Source organism: Giraffa tippelskirchi, chromosome 13 (assembly GCF_054371585.1).
Source record: "Giraffa tippelskirchi isolate mGirTip1 chromosome 13, T2T-mGirTip1v1.2.pri, whole genome shotgun sequence".
Lineage (NCBI taxonomy): Eukaryota > Metazoa > Chordata > Mammalia > Artiodactyla > Giraffidae > Giraffa > Giraffa tippelskirchi.
The window spans coordinates 6,083,449-6,104,425 of record NC_137287.1 but is presented as its reverse complement, the minus strand read 5'-3'; the positions used below and the strand labels follow the sequence as shown (position 1 = coordinate 6,104,425).

The following is a 20,977-nucleotide window of genomic DNA, read 5'->3' as shown; positions in this document are numbered from 1 at the left end:
AGGGTCAGGGTCCCGCACTTGGCGGCCGCGGACACGCACCAGGGCCGGCGGCACCCCGTGTCCCCCCGAGAGCTGCCGAAAACTACATCTCCCAGGGTTCCCGGGGGCGAGGTGAGGCCGCGGGGAGAGGGCCCGGGCCGGGGCCCGCGGGGTCGCGGGCAAAGGGCTAAGCTGGATGTCCACCTGGCGCCTCGGGACCAGCGGCGGGAGGAGTCCACGGCGATCTGATGGGAGGTTGAGGCGCGGGAGGCCACGCGAGCGAGGGGAGGCCGTGGAGGCGCAAGTCCCCTCTCCCTCCTTAGCCTGCCCTCTTGCCGGGCCACGCGAGGACGCAGAGGTGGCTCTCCAAGGAAAAGCAGGGTATTTTGCAAGGCGGCAAAATTCAGGGATGCTTCCCTGGTGGTTCAGACGGTAAAGAATCCGCCTGCAATGCGGAAGACCCGGGTTCCATCCCTGGGTTAGGAAGATTCCCCTGGAGGAGGGCATGGCAACCCACTCCAGTGTTCTTGGCTGGAGAATCCCCATGGACAGAGGAGCCTGGTGGGCTGCACTCCATGGGGTCGCAAAGAGTCGGACGCGACTCAGCCACTAAGCACAGAGTCCACAGGCCTTGGAGGTCCGCGGAGGAGCAAGGGTTGGCGACCGCGACCGAGCCTAGGGGGCAGCAGAGGCCCGAGGAGTGGGGGAGGGCTGGCTGTGAGGTGGCGTCTTGCTCAGCCAGAGGTTAGCTGTGAGTAGCAGGCGATGGGCGTGAGCAAAGCTGGGAGCCGGAGAGGAGTCCCAGGAATGGTCTGCTGGAAACACCGAATTCACAAGAAAAGTCAGCAAACCCCTCCTGCTCCCTCTCCACCCCCGGCAGCTCTGGCAAAGATGGGCCCCTTGGCGGGGGACTGGGCGGCCTTTCCCAAAAGTCGGGCGCAGCTCCGGGCTGCCCTACCCTGCGTCCTTCAGCTATGCTACCCTGAGCCTGTTAGCTGTGCACCACACCCCATCGTTTACAGCCCTGGTAATGCCACCCACCCCTTATTAAACACCCACTGTGACTATTTTTATGTCTTGTTCTAAGTAATTCTCACAAATGGCTGTTAGGATGACATATTATCAGTTCCATTTTTTAGAGAGGGAAACTGAGGGACAGAAAGGTCATGTTTAAGGTCTTGTCGCTGTCATTCATCCAATGAATGAGTCTAGCTCACAGAGGACATGTTACATGCAAGTTACACACCGGTAGATGCTACATCACAGGTGTTCCATGTGTGAATGCGGTGACTTCTCCAGGAATGAGTCCTGAGTTTAGCCTGAAGCCAGGCAGGGACTCAAAACACTAATACACAGTGGCTCAGTTCTGGGGCTTTCATCATATCTCCATTATGTGCCAGGAACTGTTTTGGGGTGGAGCAAGCCGTTGGTGGGTCTGGGTCCCAGGAAGCCTGGAGGTTTAATGGGGCCCAGGGCTCTGGAGTAGTCCCTCACTGTCTAAGGTCCAAAATGTGCCCTCCCACCCCAACACCCCCACTACCACCACCAAATCCTTAGAGATGAGCTCCTCCTCCTATCGGGGACCTAAGGTTTCAGGGATGGGAGGGGAGGGTGAAGGACGGTTGCCCCTGAGGATCACTGGTAAATAGCCTTGCAAGTACCTACAGGCCCAGGAGCCAACGGGCTTGTGGCTGTGGGAAGGAATGCTGCTCCCATTATTCTGTCTTTAGAATGTGAGGGGAGGGAAGGAAGAAGGTGAGTTCAGCCAGCAGCCAAGGGAGCTTCTGGCACCTCCCACCGTCTCTCCCTCTCCAGACTTGATGGAGTCCTGTCTGGGCTTGGCCAAGCGGGGCCAGGAGACTTGTGGGAGCGAAGCAGGTGGGATGGAGGGGGAAAGTCCATGGAACTGACTTTTCCTCGATGTCTCAGTGCACTCAGGCGGCCTCCTTCCTCCCCACCCCAAGTAATCCAGTCCAGAACTGTGGAGAAGGCCCATGTTGGGATGTGAGGAGGAAGTCCTCAACTCAAGGGAAGGCATACAGGATCTCCTGGGGTGGAAATTTGTGTTGGGGGTAGGGGGTGGGATTCTTACCACTCAGTGGGTAGCACTGTGACCCCTGGAGAAATCTACCTCCTGGTGAGAGTCTTAAGCAAAAATCTAGCCTTGGTCAAAGAAAAGAAAGAAAGAAGGAAAAGGGACTTCCCTGTGGTCCAGTGGTTAAGACTCTGTGCTTCTATTGCAGGGGGTGTGGGTTCAGTCCCTGGTTGGGGAGCTAAGATCCTGCATGCTGTGTGGCATGGCCAAAAAAAGAAAAATCCCACCTTGGACACCTTGCCTTCTTGTCCCCATCAGACCCCAGGCACTTCACCTTCCCCCAGGCTGCTAGACTCCATGAGGCAGAAGTGGTAGGGCCCCAGTGGGGACCATTTTCAAAACCCTATGAGATTGATTCAATGGCATCATTGACTCAATGGACATGAGTTTGAGCAAACTCCAGGAGACAGTGAAGGGCAGGGTAGCCTGGCATGCTGCAGTCCATGGGGTCGCAGAGTCAGCCACAACTTGAGTGACTGAACTACAACCCATCCTATTAGAGAGGGGGCGCCCTGGAAGTGTGGGGAGCAAAGGAGAGTGCTGGTCCCAGATGCCCCTGCTCTATTCCCAGTTATGCCCCATCTCCCCTCCTCCCTTCACCCTCAGACTTCCTCAAAATGTTGGGTCTTTTCTTCCCTGGGATCCCCCTACAATCTACTCATCACACAGCAAAACATGTCACTCCCCTACTTAAATTCTCCAATGGCTTCCCATCACCCTTGGGAAGAAGCCCAAACTGTCCCCTTTGTTTACAATGCCCTTCTCTCAGATCCTGGCCTGGTGGGCTCCTTACACCTCTGGACTCGGTACAAATGTGGCTACATCTTCGTGGACTCTTTCCCTGACCACACCCAATCTAGAAATCAGGAGAGAGCCACTGTCAAGGTTGTCCTCTAGCTCTCACCATACTTTATTTTTTCACGGTACTTATCAGTATCCGAAATTATCGTAGTGATTTGTTTACCAGTGTACTAGGGTGGCAGCGGTGGAATGCAGTAGTTCAAAGCATGGGAAGTGGTTTACGTAAACACTTCCTGGATGTGCAACCTTGAGTAAGTTGGTTAACTTCTCTGAGCCTCGGTTTCCTCATTTGTGAAGTGGGCATGGCAGTAGTGCTGGTGTCATAGGTCTGTCACGAGGGTGAGGGAGATGACTGGCATGCCATAAGGGCTCAATAAATGTTACCTGCTATTATGATGTTATTGGCTGTGACCTACAGTTTATGATTACCATCTCTGGATGAACCAGAAAGTAAACCTTCACCTAGAGTGAGGGAAGCACTTTCCAAACAGCTCTCTGGTGGAGGGAACACCACTTTTGGAAGTGACAAAGAATGCCCTGTGCAGTGAGTAGCAGGAAGAGCGCTTGAGCGAGAGTCAAGAGACCTTGGTCCTGGGACCTCCCCGATGGTCCAGCAGTTAATACTCCCAATGCAGGGGGCCCAGTTCTATCCCTGGTCAGGGAACTAGATACTGCATGCCCCAACTAAGAGCTCGCATGCCCTAATGAAGAACCTGCCTTCCTCAGCTAAGACCTTTGTTGTTCGGTCGTTCAGTCTTATCTGACTCTTTGGGACCCTATGGACTGCAGCACACCAGGCTTTCCTGTCCTTCACTACCTCCCAGAGTTTGCTCAAACTCATGTCCATTGAATTGATGATGCTCATCATCCTCTCTTGCCCCATTCTCCTCCTGCCCTAAGACCTGGTGCAGCCAAATAAATTAATTTAGAAAAAAAGAGAGAGACCTTGGTCCTGGTCTCAGTATTGCTGCCACTTTGCTACTGGACTCTAGTGAGTCCCTCTACTTCCTTGGGCCTCAGGCTCTTGAAATAAAATAATGGGTTAAACTGACTGCTCAGCTCCCTGCCAGCTTCCAGGGGGTCCAGTCAGGCCCTGTGCTCCCTTTATCCACTGCAAACTCTTCAGAGTTGGCGACACGTGGTTCCTTCAACTCCCTCAGCTCTGCTTCCTAACAGTTCAAAGTTCAACAGGGAGAGGTGACCTGGGTAAAATATTCTCGGTTTAAGCCTTTGAACCCAGAGACAGAGCCTCAGCCCTGGACCCCAGATCTTCTTTCTACCCCTGTCCTTCCCTCCCCTTCAGCCTCATCCATTTATGTTTTTGAGCCCCAAGGCAGGGAGGAGAGTCAGCCCTGCCTGAGCCACACCATGGGCTGGGAACTGGCATGAAGGCCTTGGCCTGAGACGGGCAGGCAGGGTGTGCGTGCAGCTGTAAGTACACACGAGCATGTGCCCGTGCATACTGTGGGTCTCCCTCGTTATATTTTAACTTGTTCTCGTTTTCCTCTCACGAGTGGCAGGACTTCGATTCACTAGAGGAAAAGGTAGTACCCTCTACCCGAGGGAAGAAGTCACCTGTCAAATGAGATGTTGGTCCCTAGGACTGTCGTGGGGCTAGCTTCCTTGGTCTGCCCTCCCCCAGCCGCCCAATGATGCCTGTGATCCACCAGGACTTGAGGGAGGAGGGGGATGGGAGGGGTCACCTCTGGGACACAGAGGGCTGGAGCTTTTGCATGGGGCCAGGAGGGCTGCAGGCCTGGGAGCAGGTGTTTCTGGTGAAGGCTTCATGCTGAGTCAATTTGCCAGTGCTGTCCACTCTTTCCTCGAGCTGCCTTTCTGCTCACTGGGTCAATCTGGGGGACTGGGTAGGCGGCTGGGAAGATCTCCAAGGGAGGGGCTCTCCCCTTCCCGTCTCCATCCTCTTTGTTTTGGAAGCTGAGCCCACCCACCCCACACCTGTCTCCCAGCTCATCTGGGATGCCCGGTCTATCTCCCAGCTCATCTGGAATGCTATGTCTATCTCCCCGTTAAAGCTCAGGCTTGGCCTTCTGCCCATCTCCCTTTCCCTAAGTGCCTCCTGCAGCAGGTGGCTGTAAAGGGGAAGGTTTCAGAAGGCGGGGCTTGGTCTTTTCGTGTTGAGGGAGGAGTCTGTGCCTTGTGTAATGAGGTGTGGCCTGAGCTGGGCTTGCCCCAGCTGGGCAAGGTTGGTTCCCTGGGTGCAGGGAGGTCTGCACCTCTCTTCTCTGATTTCTCTCCTCTAAGTTGAAGACCCACTTGCTTTTCCTTTACTGTTTATACGCGCTGACAATTCTTCCACTGGGTTGTGGATGTTTTCTAGAGACCTGCAGAGTTTGAGTTTGTATTCTGGAAAGAGACTGCTGGGTTTTGAATCCTGGCTCTGCCACTTGCTAGCTCTATGGCCTTGGGCAAGTTGCTTAACCTGTCTGTGCCTTAGTTGCCTCACCGATAAAATTAAGATGAAATGGGGAGAATTTTTTTTTTTTTAGAATGAGAATTTTAAAAAATATTTACTTCTTTATTTGGCTGTCCTGGGTCTTAGCTGCAGCATGTGGGATCTTTTAGTTTTCTTCTGATCTGTATGCCTTTTATTTCCTTTTCTTGCCATCTCACACTAAGATTTTCAGCATAACATTGAATCAGGGTGGTAAGAGCAGACATCTTGCCTTTGCCTTTAGTAGGGGCCAGGTGCTCAGTTCCTCATCATTAAATATGATGTTAGCTATAGCTTTTTTGCAGATGCCTTTGATCAGCTTGAAGGAGTTGATTTTTACTCCTAGGTGGCTGGAGGTTTTGTCATGGTAGATGTTTTGTAAAGGTTTTTCTGCATCTATTTATATAATTGATTTTCTTTCTTCAGTCTTTTAGTGTGGCAAATTACATTAATTGATTTTTGAACCACTCTTGCTTTCACAGAATAAACCCCACTTGATTGAGGGGCATTATGTTTATTGCTGGATTTGACTTGCTAATATTTTGTTGAGGATTTTTTTTAATAAGTAATGGTCTGGGTCCTAATTTTTTTTAATAATTTTATTTATTTTCTTTATTTTTGGCTGTGATGGGTCTTTGTTGCTGAGGGAAATTTTCTCTAGTTGCGCACAGCAGGGGCTACTCTCTAGTTGCAGAGGGCCGGCTTCTCATTGCGGTGGCTTTTCTTGTGGCAGAGCATAGGCTCTAGGGTATGTGGGCTTTAGTAGTTGCGGTGTGCGTGCATGCTAAGTCGTTTCAGTCATGTCTGACTCTGTGTGACCCTATGTACTGCAACCTGCCAGACTCCTCTGTCCATGGGATTCTCCAGGCAAGAATACTGGACTGGGTTGCCATTCCCTGCTCCAGGAGATCTTCCTGACCCAGGGATTGAATCTGCGTCCCTTCCGTCTTCTGCATGGGCAGGCAGGTTCTTTACCGCTTAGCCACCAGGAAAACCATAGTTAGGGCACATGGGCTCATTAGTTGTGGCTTGCAGGCTCCATAGCACAGGCTTGGGATCTTTTTTTTTTAAGTTGCAGCATGCCAACTCTTAGTTGTGGAGTGCAGGATCTAGCACCCTGACTAGGAATCAAACCTGGGCCCCCTGCCTTGGCAGTGCAGAGTCTTAGCCACTGGACCATCAGGGAAATCCCTAATGTGAGAATTTAATGAATTAATGCATCAAAAATAAAACAGAACAGTACTTGCTACATATTATATGTTGTATACATGTTTGGTTTTATTATTATTTATCTGGAAACTCTTTATATGTGAGGGACATCAGCCCTTTATGAGTTGCACACATTTTAACACAGTCCTCCATTTTTGTTTTTACTTTTTATTTTGAAATAATGTGGACCAATATGCAATCGTCAAAAATAATGGAATTCTTGTATACCCTTCATCCAGTTCCTCCCAGTGGTAACATCTTGCATGACTATAGTACAATATCACCACCAGGAAACTGACATTAATGCAATCCGCTGACCTTTTTTTCAGGTCCCATCTCTTTAAGAATTTTTCACAGTTTGTTGTGATTCACACAGTCAAAGGTTTTAGTGTAGTCAGTCAACGAAACAGAAGTATATGTTTTTCTGGAATTCCCTTGCTTTCTTTATGATCTCTGTGGTCTATGCCATCTCCTGCAATATATATATATATACACATACATATATATATGTAACACTTAGTATGTAATATATATATATGTAATACTTTGTTGGAGATGTCATTTGCAAATATAATCTCCCAGTCTGTAGCTGTCATGTCATGACCAATACTTGTTATTTCTTGCTCTTTGATTATAGCCATTCCAACAGGGGTGAGGTTATTTTTTTAACGATGCAGATATATTTTTTAAAAAGTTTATGGGGTTAGACAGAGATTTTAGTGTAACTCGGAGCATATCATCTCTCCATTTTTAAGATCTTCCCAGGGCACTCTGGAGCATTTAGGATGAAATCCAAACTTCAGTGTCTGGTCAAGGTGTCTGCCCTCCTGCCTGGCCTCAACTCTCGAGGTGTCCCTTGCGGTCACTTCTGCTGTGCTTGGCTAGTCTCAGTTCATTTCCTCTTGCAAATGCTGACTGCTCTGCTTTGAAAGTGGTTCCACCACATTCTTCACTGGCTTGCTCTCATTTCTCCTTCAGATTTACTGTCTACCTCAGAGAGAGGTACCATCCCTGCATCCCCGCCCCCCTGTCCCCTGGGCTTTGTTCAGGGCCATGTCCCAGGGCTCATGTGGGTGCCCCGGGCAGTAGTGTTTGGGGTAGGGAAGGAAGACTCAGGCGGGCAGGACGTCCCCCCTGAGCCCCAGCCTGCCCACCCAGCGAGTTCAGACTCCCTCCTTCCCGGGTCCTGTCTCTGGCTCCCCAACTGTACTCCCTTTCCAGGCTGTACTCCCCTCCCCAAGGGAATGGTTAAGACCCAGGAGCCAGTAAGGAGAAGCAGAAAGCTGGGGGCTGCGAGAAAGAGACAGAGGAGAATGAGCAATGTCCTGAGGGAGCTGCTGACCCCTGATCTCTGGCCCACTGTATAGAAGTGAGGGTTAGGGGGTGACAAGGGAGAAACCCAGGTCTGACGTGGACAGGAGTAGGAAATCCGGATGGGACTCCTCAACAGCCCACCTAGATTCGTTATTTTCCTCACCACATGGCCCTTCACCTGAGGCCCCACTGAGATGTGCTGCTCACCTCTCTACCACATCAGCAGCTGTGACTTGACCTGTGTGTCCTTGTCCCCAAGGACAGGCTTCCTCAGGGGCCTGCCTGGGCAAAATCTTCAGGCAGCACTGCACTGACCAAGTGCCCGGGCACCTGTGTGGCACCACCTCTCCTTTCTCCTCTGCGGACCTACTGGCCCTGCCTCCCTCCTGCTCTTCCTGCAGCACCCAAATGTCCTTCCTTCTCCTAGTCCCCGGGGGTCATCCAGGAGACCCTGGAGCCAATCAGAGAGAAGTCAGGGGAACTTCCACTCCAATGTGAGGGACAGTGAAGGAAGGAGGGATCAGGTGAAAGTGAAAGTCCTTCAGTCATGTCTGACTCTTTTTGACCCTATGGACTACATAGCCTGCCAGGCTCCTCTGTCCATGAATTTCTCAGGCAAGAATACTGGAGTGGGTTGTCATTCCCTTCTCCAGATCTTCCCAACCGAGGGATCAAACTCATGTTTCCCGCATTGCAGGCGGATTCTTTACCATCTGAGGTCAGGACCACATGAGGAATGGGCTTCTCTAGCCTCTCTTTATGAACTCTCTGGGCAGAAAAGCTGGTACCCAGCAGAGTACTGGTTCCCAGCAAAGCCAGTCCCCTGAACTCAAGCTAGTGTGCGAGGGGGGCTACAAAGCCCCATCCTGCACCTCTCAGGCTTCAGAGACTGCCTGGTTGACGTCTAGAGACAGAACAAGCCCCTGGGAGGGGGTAACTAGCAGTGCACAGGAGGCCGGGCCAGTCAAGCCTTTGGATTCAGAAAGACCTGGTTCTGAATCTGCCCTTTCTGTCTATGTGACCTATCTGAGCAAGTGAATTAACTTGTCTGAGTCTCACTTTCCTTATCCTGAGAATATGGTAAATATTTATTTCACACAGCTGCATGAATGTGAAGTGCCTTGCATAAGGGTTTGGTACCCAGTGAATCAACAACAGGTGGAAACTCTTCTCCAGAATGTATCATTAAAAAGTGATACTCCGAGTGTGGTCCTAGACCAGCAACCTCAACATCCCCAGGGACAAGTAGAAATGCAAACTCTCAGACCCCACACTCCAGACCTCTGGAAATCAGAAATCCTGAGGGTGGGGCCCAGCAACCTGTTTTAACAAGCCTCCTGAAGTTTGAGAACTCCTGCCTTTGAATGGGAATGTCAACAATCAGATTCTGAAGCCTAGGAGACATCAGAACCACCTGGAAGCTTGTTAAAAGTTCAGATCCCTGGCCTCAAAGCCAAGGATTAAGGTGGGGCCTGGGAATCTATATTTTAACCTGAGATGAGTTTGATGGGGGACCTTGCACCAGAGGCTGCCCTGGGGGGAAGATCACGGAAAGCGTTTCGGGTTATAGCCAGCTCTAGCCTGCGGAGCTGAGGGCTCCCCACGGGTAGAGAAGGGGGATTTCTAGCTGGAGAAGGGAGGAATCTGGACTTTACCCTGAAGTCACTGTGGAGTGGGGAGGACGAGTGTCCAATGAGGGAAGGTCGTGCCCTACGTGGACACCTGCCCAACTCTGACGTCACCATAAGAGAGGGCGACGCTCCGTCCTAAAAGGGGCGTGGCCTCTGGGAGGCGGGGTCTCTCCCACCTCCGCCCCCGGTCTGGTCGGACGTGCGTCCTAGTTCGATGGGTGTGGATGGGAAGAGGACTGACCAGAGGGAACCCAGCGCAGGGTGGGGGCCTAGCGGGGGTGTGGGGAGCAGGGGGGCGACAGAGGGGCGGCGGTGGAGCCGGAGCGCTGGATGACCGCTCAACCCGCGGTCCTGAGCTCCAGGAGGCGCTGCGGTGCGCGGACGCCGTTATCGCCGCCATCGCCCTCTCGCCGCGCCTTCCTGGGCCTCTGGATTAAGAGTTCGCTGCCTCCTGGCAGGAATGGCGGCGGGGGTGGGCTTTCGTGGCGGTGTCCGCGAACAGGAAGGCCTACCTTCGTGAACCCCTGAGCCTGGACCGAGGGCCTGTCTGCCCCCAAACCCAACCCCCAGCCCCGACGGCATTAGCCGATGGAGGCTTACGGGGGAGCCCCTACCCCGTACCCTTAAATACTCGGGCTCACCCATGGTGACACGGGCCATTGGCGACACAGGTTTTAAAGGACAATTAATTTCTAGTTCAAACAGCTCCTCAACAAGCTAGTGAAACCATGTCCGTGGATCCGGGAACAGTCGGCCTCTCTCTCCTGTCATCTCTGTGTCCCGCTACTGGTAGGTTCACCACCACTGAGGCATTTGTCCAGCGAGCTTTGCGTCGCTTTATTTAATCCTAAGGGAACGTCAGCTCGCCCTAAGAGCATCCTCCCCATTGTCCAAATCAGTAAGTGGTGGCTTAGAGGGGTTCAGTAGCTCCTACAAGTTTCCAGTTACTGACACTGGAGGGGAAGCAGGTCTGCCAGGCGGGTGCCCTTATCACTGACCACTGCTTTCCCCACCTCTCTGACTGGACCCAGGGGTCCGTTTTTCTCTCTTTGAGCGTCCTCCTCCATCCCTCACTGCCACCCCTTGCCACTGTGCAGGTTGTATGCTGCACAACTCCCCAGTCCACCAATATATAGAACCTTTAGAGCAGTAAAGAGCTTTGTGGAAGGGGCCCAGTTTTCTCATTTGCACAAAGTAGGCTTCGGGGCTGGCCTGCTGTCCCTGCAGCCATCTACCCACGTTTCTTCCACTCCCTGGCACAGAACTTGTTGCTGGCGGAGGATCTGACCTCTTCCACTCCTTAAGCTCTCATTGCACCCAATTTGTGCTTCTAGGGCTTTCTCTCCTGCCAAGGAGCAGCTGATCTTCAACATCCAGCGTTCCCCAGACCTGCCACTTCTGAGGTGTATCAGGACACCTGCTGCTTCCTGCTGTGTCTAGTAGACCTGGCTGTTGTGGGCATGCGCTCTCTACCCGGTTATCCTGAGCTGCTGCCGCTGCTGCTGGGAGTGAGGCTGGAGGGGGCTGGATGGGGAGGCCACCTTGGCCGAAGAGGGCGGATGCTGGAGTCCTGGGGAGACATGGGAATCCTGGGTAGGAGAGAGGAAGGGGCTGGCTGCAAGAGGTGCCAAGGAGAGGGGACTAGCCCCAGGGTGGTGGCAAAGGACTGAAATAAGGGGTGTGTGTATGATATTGGGAAATATTATCTGAAACAGAAGCTGCTCAGAGATAAACTAGTATAGACTTCACCACCACCCCCCCCACCCGCCGCCCTCCATTTTACCGATGAGACTGAAGCCCAAAGAAGAGAAAGGGGGTGTTGCTGGGCTGGGGGGTGGTGGGATTCTCTGACCTCTGGCCCCAGGCCCAGTCCTTTATGGGATGTGAGTCCTTCCTACTCCTCTCCCTGTCCCCCAGGAGCAGACTTTGGACCTGGGACTGTGGAGGTGGTCTGAGTGCTGTGATCACAGCACACTGGTCACTGGCATCAAAGGCCTCTTTCTTCACCAAGTTCACTTCCTGCTGGACTACCCAGTCCCTGCCTGCAGCCCCCTCTATCCCTTCAGCCAAGAACCCACCCAGCCTCAACCCTTTGTTGCCAAAGTAAACAGTGTTTCTTCAGTCTGGGATGCCAGCAGGAAATGTACTGGGCGTTGAGGGGTTTTCTCAGGTTGAAGGACTGGCATTGTGTGTTGGGGGGCAATAACTTGTGGGGAGGGGGCTGGGGCCTGATTCCTAAGGGCTCCCTAGGAGCTTAGGTTTTAGGAAACCTAAGTGCTAAGGCCTCAGTTTCTTGAGTACCCTTCTGGGTGCATGACAACCTGACACTTGTTGAGTATGATTGCTGACCAGTTAGGTGGTCATACGCAAAACCTTAAGATCTTGGGGGCCTCTGGATGGGCATGGCTAGACATAACCTTCCCTATCAACCTCTCCGCACAGCATGCCTCCCGGTGGCCACCCCTCCATCTGTACTGTCATGGCTACTGCTTCCTTCTCCCCACAGAGGGACCCAAGTTATTCCTCTGTGATTCCAGTACCAGGCTTCCCTCCAACGCTCCTCCTGTCTCCCACCACCCAGGCTTTCTCCTCCTGCCTTGGCCCTGGTTTCCCTTGGCAATGCTCTGGGGCCTGGAGGAGCCCTCGAAGGATGGTCCTTCAGGGCCAAATCGTTCCCACCATAGAGCCTCCAATCCTAGCTCCCTAGGAATGGGGATGCTCTAAGAAGGTGTGGATGAGATCCTGGGGGACGGCGGTCTGAGCCTGAGGTGCAGCCCAGATCTTTTCTTCAGCTGTGTTAGTTTTCCAGGGCTGCAGTAACAAATTGCTACCAACTTGGTGACCTGCAACAACAGAAATTCATTCTGTCAGTGTTCTGAGCATTTAAGGTAGGCTAGGCTAAGCTATGATGGTCAGTAGGTTAGGTGTAATATATGCATTTTCAACTTATATTTATCTCAGCATAACCCCCTCATAAGTGGAGGAAGATCTGCAGTAGAGGGAATGGGCATACTTTCTTATTCTTGACTTTAGCTGGAAACCCTCTAGTTTCACCACTGAGATCCTTGAAAACTTTTGTAAAATATGGGTAACTATCCATTCTATCTGATCTTCCACAGCATTTCTTGGGAAGATAATGAATGGGAAAACAAATCAAAAAATGGTACACAAACAGTTCTGTTGACTGTTAACCCATTTTGGGAGAGCCTCAAAAGTCTTGAATGCAAATTACTTTTACCTAAGAAGAAACAGAGGCTCAGAGAACTGAGAGGGTCTTCCTCAAGGAACATGAGGGACGGAGGTAAGAGCTCCCGTCTTCTGCCCTACAGTCCAGAGGTCCAGGATAAATCCCCTGAGCCTTTTTTTTTTTCAAACAGTACTCAACATAGATCTTCATTTTTTATACAGATGAATATTTTTAAAAATTATTTTAATTGGAGGCTAATTACAATATTGTAGTGGTTTTTGCTATACATTGACATGAATCACGGGTGTACATGTGTTCCCCATCCTGAACCCCTCTCCCACCTCCCTCCCCATCCCATCCCTCAGGGTCATCTCAGTGCACCAACCCTAAGTGCCCTGTCTCATGCATTGAACTTGGACTGACAATCTATTTCACATATGGTAATATACATGTTTCAATGCTATTCTTGCAAATCATCCCACCCTCGCCTTCTCCCACAGAGTCCAAAATTCTGTTCTTTACATCTGTGTCTCTTTCACTGTCTTGCATATAGGGTCATCGTTACCATCTTTCTAAATTCCATATATATGCCTTAATATACTGTATTGCTGTTTTTCTTTCTGACTTACTTCGCTCTGTATAATAGGCTCCAGTTTCATCCACTTCATTCAGTTCAGTTCAGTCGCTCAGTCGTGTCCACCTCATTAGAACTGATTCAAATGCATTCTTTTTAATAGCTGAGTAATATTCCGTTGTGTGTACGTACCACAGCTTTCTTATCCATTCCTCTGCCGATGGACATCTAGGTTGCTTCCATGTCCTGGCTATTGTAAACAGTGCTGCGATGAACATTGGGGTACACGTGTCTCTTGCAACTTATAGATGAATATTTTAGTGGACCTTCGAAGAGGAAAAAGTCACAAAGGGCCGTTCACCCAGGCCACCACCTAGGAAGGACCCTGGCTGGAGTCAGCGAGCCACGCCCTCACTCACGCTGGGTCTGGTCAGAGTAGGGAGGCGATGGAACACCTCGAGATGCCTTGTAGGCACGGAGTAGGGAGGTCCAGTGCAAGGGCGCTGGACCGCTAATTAAAGGTGTCCTCTTAGTGCCCTGGCAGGGAGGACTGACACAGTCTGGATTCCAGCAGAAGCCAGATGGTGACGACTGGAAAGGGCGAGGAGGCTGTAACTCGTTTCGAAATGGAAATGACCCTAATGAGGACCCGTAGGGCTTCCACGGGTTTGCGCTCTAAAACCCCGGCCTGGGGGCGGCTCGACGTGGTGCAGGCGGAAGCCCGTCAGGAGGCGAGGGAGGAGGCAACGGAAATGACGCTTAGGTGCACCAATAGGGCGGGGCAAGAGCTGGTCTCCCCGCCCCCTTGGATAGGGGCTGACGGTTTCCGGTAGCGGCGTCTGAGAGGGCGGGGGAGAAGAGCTGGCAGTTCCGTGACCCTTGGCCCCCAGCGATCCCGCACTCCTACGGACGCCGCAAGATGATGGTCTATGACGAATCACAGCTGGAGTCGGTGGAAGGGGGAGAGGCGGTGGCGGTCCCAGGGCCACCCCCAGAACCCCGCGCTCCCGAGCCCGGAGCCCCGGTGCCGGAGCCCGGCCTGGACCTGAGCCTGAGCCTGAGCCCGCGGTCCGAGAGTCCCGGACGCGGACGGCCCAACTGCAGCCCGGGACGGCGGAAGGGGCGGGCGGACCGGCGGGGCGGGGCCCGCAAGGGGCGGCAGGTGAGCTCGGGGAAAGCTTGGCCGCCTGCTCGCTGACGATCCCCGCCGGCTCACACCTTCACCGCCCCGTTCTCTGCTCCCAGGTCCGCTTCCGCCTGGCGCCGCCTTCCCCGGTCCGGTCCGAGCCGCCGCCGGCCGCCGGCTCATCCAGCGAGAAGCCCGAGGCGCCGCAGGACTTGGGGGCGCCGGTGCAGCAGAGTAGCCTGGCCCTGAGCCTCGAGCTGCAGGCAGCGCGGGCCGCAGCCGGGGGCCAGTTCGATGCCGCGAAGGCCGTGGAAGAACAGCTGAGAAAGTCGTTCCAGACCCGCTGCGGCCTGGAGGCTAGCGTGACCGAGGGTGAGAGGGGCAGGCGGCCTGCCGGGCGCGGGAGCGGGGATGCGAGGCGCCGCTCACCTCCGCCCCTCCTGCGGTCTCAGGGCTGAACGTGCCGCGCTCCAAGCGGCTCTTCCGAGACCTGGTGAGCCTGCAGGTGCCGGAGGAACAGGTTCTGAATGCCGCGCTGAGGGAGAAAGTCGCACTCCTGCCGCCGCAGGCCCGAGCCCCCCCTGCAAAGGTGAGGCACCTGGGCTCTCTCCCTACCGCTCCCCCTCGCCCCCAAATGCCGGGGAGTCAGTTCCCCTTCCCGAGTGCGACCTTGTTTGTGCTCCAGCAGGAGCCACCTGGGCCAGGGCCAGACATGACCATATTGTGTGATCCGGAAACACTCTTTTATGAATCTCCACACCTGACCCTGGAAGGTCTGCCTCCACTCCGGCTTCAACTTCGGCCCCGCCCTTCAGAGGATACCTTCCTTATGCATCGGACACTGAGGCGATGGGAAGCGTAGACCTGGGGGTTCCCTGGATTACTAGTTCCTACTTTTTTGGTGTCGAAACTATTTATCAGAATAAAGTGGTTTTGCTAATAAGTGGGACTCTCTTTGGGAGCCTTAACATGGGGTCCAGACTCAGGTTGGAAGTGGCCAGCAAGTCAACGTTTTGGCCCCCCTTTAAAGAAACTTGGTAATGATCAGAAGCAGAGCAGGCAGGGTCTTGCTAAGTCGTGTCCGACTCTGGTCCTAAAAGTGCCTGCCTTCTGGTTCCACTTCAACTCCGTGGTTAACTCTTCCAAAGTCAGCCTGTGCCCAAAGCTTCCACAAAACAATTTTGTCAGTGGGTTTTTTGGGGGAAGGTAGATGGATTCTTCAAAATTCACATTATACTCCCTTTTCCTGGCTTAGGGTTCTCTCTATACTTGTGTGTAAATGGCAACCCACTCCAGTCCTCTTGCCTGAAAAATCTCAAGGACAGAGGAGCCTGGTGGGCTACAGTCCGTAGGGTAGCAGAGTGGGACACAACTGAGCACACGTGCAGAGGGCTCACTGGCATTCAACAATCCTCCCAACCACTGAAAAAAACCTGTTCTTCCTTAACACTATAGTTAGGGCAGAGAGGAAGCACAGGTTCTACCAGGAGCCACCATCTATGCCCCCTCAAAACTACAATGTGCCAAACACAGGTGTGGGGGCCACTGCCCTAAACATCAAGTTTATTGTGCTGTTCTCACATTTTGAACCCAACCAGCTCTCCCAGTGGGGGACAGCAGAGGGAAGGATTTTCACAGTACCTGCATGCCTCCCCACCGATGTCCCCCTCTTAATCCTCAGCCCATCTATCCGTGGTCCGTTGAAACACAGCTCAGGACAAGAGCCAAGGAGACATGAGTCTCTCTCCTTGGGAGAACAGGAGGAAGAGGCCAGAGAACTTGATATCCCCCACCTCCCATGCCCTAGGAGAACAGAGGTCCAGAGAACAGAGGCAAACAGTCCATGCCATCCAGCCCAGTGGGCTGGGGGAGAGGAAGATGATGGTTCCAGCACAGCTGGGCTTGCTGCTTAGGTGCCAGAGGTGTAGGGAAGAGGCTGGGGCAGCAACACAGGAAAAGCTTTCTCTGCAGATCCAGGAGAGGAAACTATTTTTGGAGCCAGAAAGGAAAGACCTCGAGATACTTTCCTCTCCCCCTAGGTCCTTTGGAGCAGCAGGCAGCTTCTTCACACTTTCTGTTCAGGGAGCCACTTAGTGGCTGGGGGACTGGGCCTTGTGGAACAGGTACACAGGACGCTGGAAGCCTGAGGGAAGAGTGTGCACTCAGGAGGGGCTGGCAGGGCCTACAGACCACCGGTCTGCACCCTGCACCAGTACTGGCCTCCCTCCCCTCCCCCGACAAAAGCAGCCAGCCTTACCTCTGGAGGTGTTGTTGGGTGTGGCCACGAGCTCATAGCTGGAGAAGCCCACCTCTGGGGATGTCAGATAGGAACTGAACTGCTCTGGCTTCAGCTGAATTCGAAAGTAGTTCTTGTAGATTCTTTCCTAAAGAGAAAGGTAAGGGACCACTTCAGCTTATTGCCTTCTCGGCTGGTGAAGTAAGGCCCACCTGGGAGGGCCTTCTCCCCTTCTTCAGAAAGTCTTCTCTCTGCTTCCTTGAGGCCTTCCTTGCCTCAGCTAAAGGAAGGACTGCCCCAGTTTCCACAGAAACCCCCACTCACTGTGAGAGTCTTTCTCCGGCCGTAGGAAGACCAAGGCTGGGGCTCCAGGACTAGGATGCCCCCAGGACGTAGGTGCCGATAAATCCGGCGAAACATGCGCTTCAGCCCCTCGTCTCCCCAGTTGAGATGCACCCACTTGGTGAGGCTGAGGCAGAGCACCACATCATACTCGGGTTTCTGGGCCTCCACCAGCTCATCTCGATCCAGCACATAGTTACCCTGAGGGCGAGAATTGGGGGTGAGTACAACAGAGGTGAAAAAGAACCACCGCCCCTTCACAACCCACTGTGCAGCGTCACTTTAGTCCTTGGCCAGTCTTCTCTGACACTCCTCAAAACAACTCCCAAATGGTGCCCTCTTTCTCATTTTCTTGCTCTGTATTGCTGGTAAGCCAATCAAACATAAAGGGAGCTTGAGTAATTTTAAATTGAGCAAATTATCCACAAGGTAGTCAAAGCTAAGGTCAAATTGCAGAGAAAGAATGCTGGGGTTCTCCGAGGATCCTGTCCAGTACTTATTCCCACCCCACAGGCATTTAAGCTGAGAGAGTCAATGTTCTGCAAAGGGCCCCAAATCAGGTTGAAAGGGAGACCTGTGGGTTCCTTCCCTAGGTGGGACTGTCAAAGTTTCAGGCCTATTCTTCCTTTTTTCCAGAGAAACGAAGACCTCCATCCCTCAGGAAACCTTCTAGATGATTAGCTCATTACCACCCCTCTGCAAAGTCCATTCGTCTGGGTGTAACTGAACACACTGCCAACTATTCCTGTAGGTGGACCAACTGAAGCATTTTATGGGGACCCACGTGCAGTCAGGGGACAGATACTTAAGACTCAGTACTCTCCTGCACGCTTCCCCATCCCACCATCTAGGGTCAGTGTGGTGACCTAAGGTCAAATCGCTTGGGTTCCTGGCCACTGACAATCAACTCTGCATGTAATGCAAATAAGGTCCCTATCAAAGGACAGAACAAAATTAGCCAGCCACTACCCTAATCCTCCTCCCCATCCCAAGACATTGGATGTCTGACACCTGTCCCTTCAGGCACCTACAGAAGGCTGGAGAACAGGTTTTCATCTGGACCACATCCCCCCAGTGAGTATAAGCAGCAGCCCCCAAAGGAAGGTGGATGGGTCTAGATTACAATACTGCCCAGGAGCAGAGCAAAAGGAACCTGCCCCTATCCTGGGGCTTGTGGTCACGAGCAAGGACTCTAGGTACAGCCCCTGCCCTTCCAGGTTATAGGAAGGCAGATAAACCAAAATGGAATCAATTGCAGATTCGAACCATTCTCTTGAGAACCTGGCTTCTCCAGGGAGGGGAGCACGCACAGGAACCCTCTGGGTCATAACCCTCCCTGCCATGTTCTCATTTACTCTCAACTTCATGCCTGACCCCTATCCCAGGAGCCTGGGGACCCTCTTACCGTTACGAAGACAACGTTGTTGGGGAAGACTGCTGTGTCGGCTCCATCCAAGGGCACTTGGGGTGCAGCGATGGGACCACGGCTGGCTGTCAGTGAGGCTGGGAAGTAGCTCCTTTTTCGGACGGCTGGGACGGCTGTGGTCCCTTCCTCACTTTCTGCTCCTGGACCCCCCTCAGAAGCCTGGGGTGGCAGACGGAGCTCTTCAGACAAGTAGTGTCGGATGTTCTGGCGGGCTGAGTGGATGAGCTGGGCATCGATATCCAAGCCCACCATGCGGGATGGACCCCACTTACAGGCAATGCTCAGGGTCAGGTGGCCCACATTGCAGCCCAGATCGAGGACGTCCCGACCCCGAAACCACTCAGGCTTCAATACCCGAAGGCGCCCATCCTCACAGGAAGGATTGCGGTACCCATAGTACTTGCAGTAATTCCCATACTGGAACTTGCACTGTTGCTTTTTGAAGGTTGCCGCAGGTAGTGGCTGCAGGTGGTGGCGGCCCCCCCCACTCCCTCGGCCCTTTTCCTTGGAACCCTGGCCTCCACCCCGAGCCCCTGCCTCTGACTTGCTGGAAGTCCTGCGTCGTTTGCGATGTCGTGAGGACGAAGACGGGGGTGCAGACGTAACTGAGGCGGCTGGAGGGGCTGAAAGGGAGCCTGAGGGACCCTGGAGGGCAGATGGAAGGGGAGACACGACCTCATCCCTGCAGTTGATGGCTGTGTTGAGTTCATAGGGTTGGGGGGCGTCCGGGTTCTGGCCCCCATGCTGCTGCGTGGCGCCCTCCCCGTGGAGTGAGGAGGCGAGGGGGGCTGTGAGCAGCGCGGAGTGGCCATCGTTCCCTCCCGCGGCCTGGTGCTGGTGGTGGTGCTGTCCCCGGTGTCTATGCCGCTTCCGACCAGTCTTGAGTGGTGAAGCCAGGACAACTTGGGCCTCATCAGTGCAAGTATTGAGACTGAGAGGGTCTGTAATATCTTTGGGAATGAGGATCTCCACTGGATCTCGCCCCTTGGCCGGAAGTGGGGATGACTTAGGGGTCTCCGCATTGAGTGCACGGCTCACTTCCTCATCCAGGAGACTATTCAGGTTTAGGGGATCAAAGATATTGCCCCCCAGGAGGAAGTTGGAGGGTAAGACAGAGTCACAGTCCGAATTAACCCGCCTGCGTCTCTTGAAGGCCGGATGTTTGAAGCCTCCACCACCTCCCCCTACATGACAGCTATTTCTCCTCTTGCCCCCACCTCCCCCAGGGGGCCGGTGGGGCTGATAGCCATTCCGGGGTCGAGGAGGAGCAGGGGGGCCCAGTTCTGTTCCGCCTCCTCCCCGTCGCTCCTCCCCCACGTCCGGGGGAGCGGCTCGCCCGTGCGGATCCGACAAGCAGGCCTCCCCGTGTGACTGCGCCTGGGGGCCGCCCCCTCGTTGCTGCTGCTGCGACTGACCGCCTCGAGGGGTGGATGCAGCCCCGGGGCTCTCCTTGCTGGCCCCAGAAGCCGGGGATCCCGCCGAGGGTGCGCGCGGGCCCGGCGCACGCTGCGTCCCGCCGCGGAGCTCCCCGGAGGCGGCCTCTCGGTGCGGGTGCACCGTGGGGCCGCCCCCTCCGCCCGACTCATCTTTGAGCGGCGGCGGTGGGGCCGGCACCAAAAACGGCTCCTTCTCCGCCGCCATCTCGATCATTTCCTCCCCTTATTCCGTTCCAGTCGAGGGCAACCAGGGGGGGACCGGGGGCTTAACCCCCCTTCCTAGACCACGCTCCCTTCCCCCCTCCTTCCCCGAGTGCGCGCGCAGTGCTGCTCGTCTCCCCTGGTCTCGCGCCCAAGCGCCTCCCCGGAAAGCTCGCCCCACTCGCCCGCGAGAGCACAACAAGATGCCCGCGAGACCCGAACAACTCGAGGACTCAACCACGCGTGCGCCGACCCCTTTCTCCTCTACCACTACCGCTCCGGCGCGAGCGCGCACGGCTTGGGCGCGTTCCTCTCGCCCCGGAATCACGCATGCGCGCTCCGCCACCACCCTGGTTGCGCGCGCATCGGAGTACGAACCAACTTAACGGCTCCGGGAGTTTAAATATAGCCCTTCTCAGCCCGCACCCCGCCCCCCTCAGAAGCCCACCACCCCAAACTGATACCCTACTTCCCTTCGCAGCTATGTCCGTCCCTACTGATATCCTTTTGTCTCTGCCGCGCGATCCCACCCACCGTAGGCGGGGGACGGGGAGCTGGTGTGAAAAGGTCTCCTTGACACCCGACCCTTGTTCCTGAGGAATGAGTCTCAGCGGTCTCCGCCCGGCTCTAAACCCAGCAACCTCCCCACCCCGCCTCCTTCCTCCCCCTAGCGAGCAGCGCCTGCGCACACCCTTTTGGGCTTGCGCGGGTAGATGCAGCACGTGCAGGAGATGACGCCCCGCCCTCCGTGCTAGGGGCGGGGACTGTTACGTTACTTCCTCGGGTTTGGAACACGCAACATGCGTCAGCACGATTCGGAGGGGCGTGGCTAAGGGCGGGGCGGACCTTATGAATTATTCATGATCCGTTTGCCCCTCGGTGCCCACCTATTTAGAAAGGCTTCCGAGGGAGCGGAGGGGGTGCACCTAAAAAGGAGGGGAGGGGAAGGAGCGGAGCGTACTGACCGT

General features: G+C 54.2%; 3 protein-coding genes and 1 long non-coding RNA gene across 6 annotated transcripts in view; 2 read left to right on the top strand and 2 right to left on the bottom strand.

The window, feature by feature from the left end:
- Positions 1-10,293: 10,293 nt before the first annotated feature.
- Positions 10,294-14,370, bottom strand: LOC145531974 (uncharacterized). Its single transcript, XR_014072894.1, has 2 exons — positions 13,298-14,370; positions 10,294-12,324 (listed from the first exon to the last, which is right to left on the bottom strand). It is a non-coding gene; the product is annotated as an uncharacterized LOC145531974 (long non-coding RNA).
- Positions 14,077-15,311, top strand: PPP1R35 (protein phosphatase 1 regulatory subunit 35). Of its 3 annotated transcripts, none has more exons than XM_081556076.1 (4): positions 14,077-14,404; positions 14,488-14,740; positions 14,821-14,957; positions 15,057-15,311. In XM_081556076.1, the coding sequence occupies exons 1-4, from the start codon at positions 14,162-14,164 to the stop codon at positions 15,228-15,230; spliced, it is 807 nt and encodes a 268-aa protein (XP_081412202.1). In that variant the 5' UTR covers positions 14,077-14,161; the 3' UTR covers positions 15,231-15,311. The 3 variants fall into 3 exon arrangements, with proteins under 3 accessions (XP_081412202.1, XP_081412201.1, XP_081412203.1); XM_081556075.1 differs by having other exon boundaries at positions 15,054-15,311; XM_081556077.1 differs by lacking the exon at positions 14,821-14,957.
- A 591-nt stretch (positions 15,312-15,902) lies between these two features.
- On the bottom strand, positions 15,903-20,275 carry MEPCE (methylphosphate capping enzyme). The gene is made up of 4 exons (XM_081556038.1): positions 18,352-20,275; positions 16,929-17,147; positions 16,626-16,752; positions 15,903-16,511 (listed from the first exon to the last, which is right to left on the bottom strand). The coding sequence occupies exons 1-4, from the start codon at positions 20,020-20,022 to the stop codon at positions 16,459-16,461; spliced, it is 2,070 nt and encodes a 689-aa protein (XP_081412164.1). The 5' UTR covers positions 20,023-20,275; the 3' UTR covers positions 15,903-16,458.
- ZCWPW1 (zinc finger CW-type and PWWP domain containing 1) overlaps positions 16,691-20,977 on the top strand; it is a 58,910-nt gene continuing 54,623 nt past the window's right edge. Inside the window, exon 1 of the mRNA XM_081556047.1 lies at positions 16,691-17,166. The gene's annotated coding sequence lies outside the window, so the exon portion shown is untranslated. The remainder of the gene's footprint in view (positions 17,167-20,977) is intronic.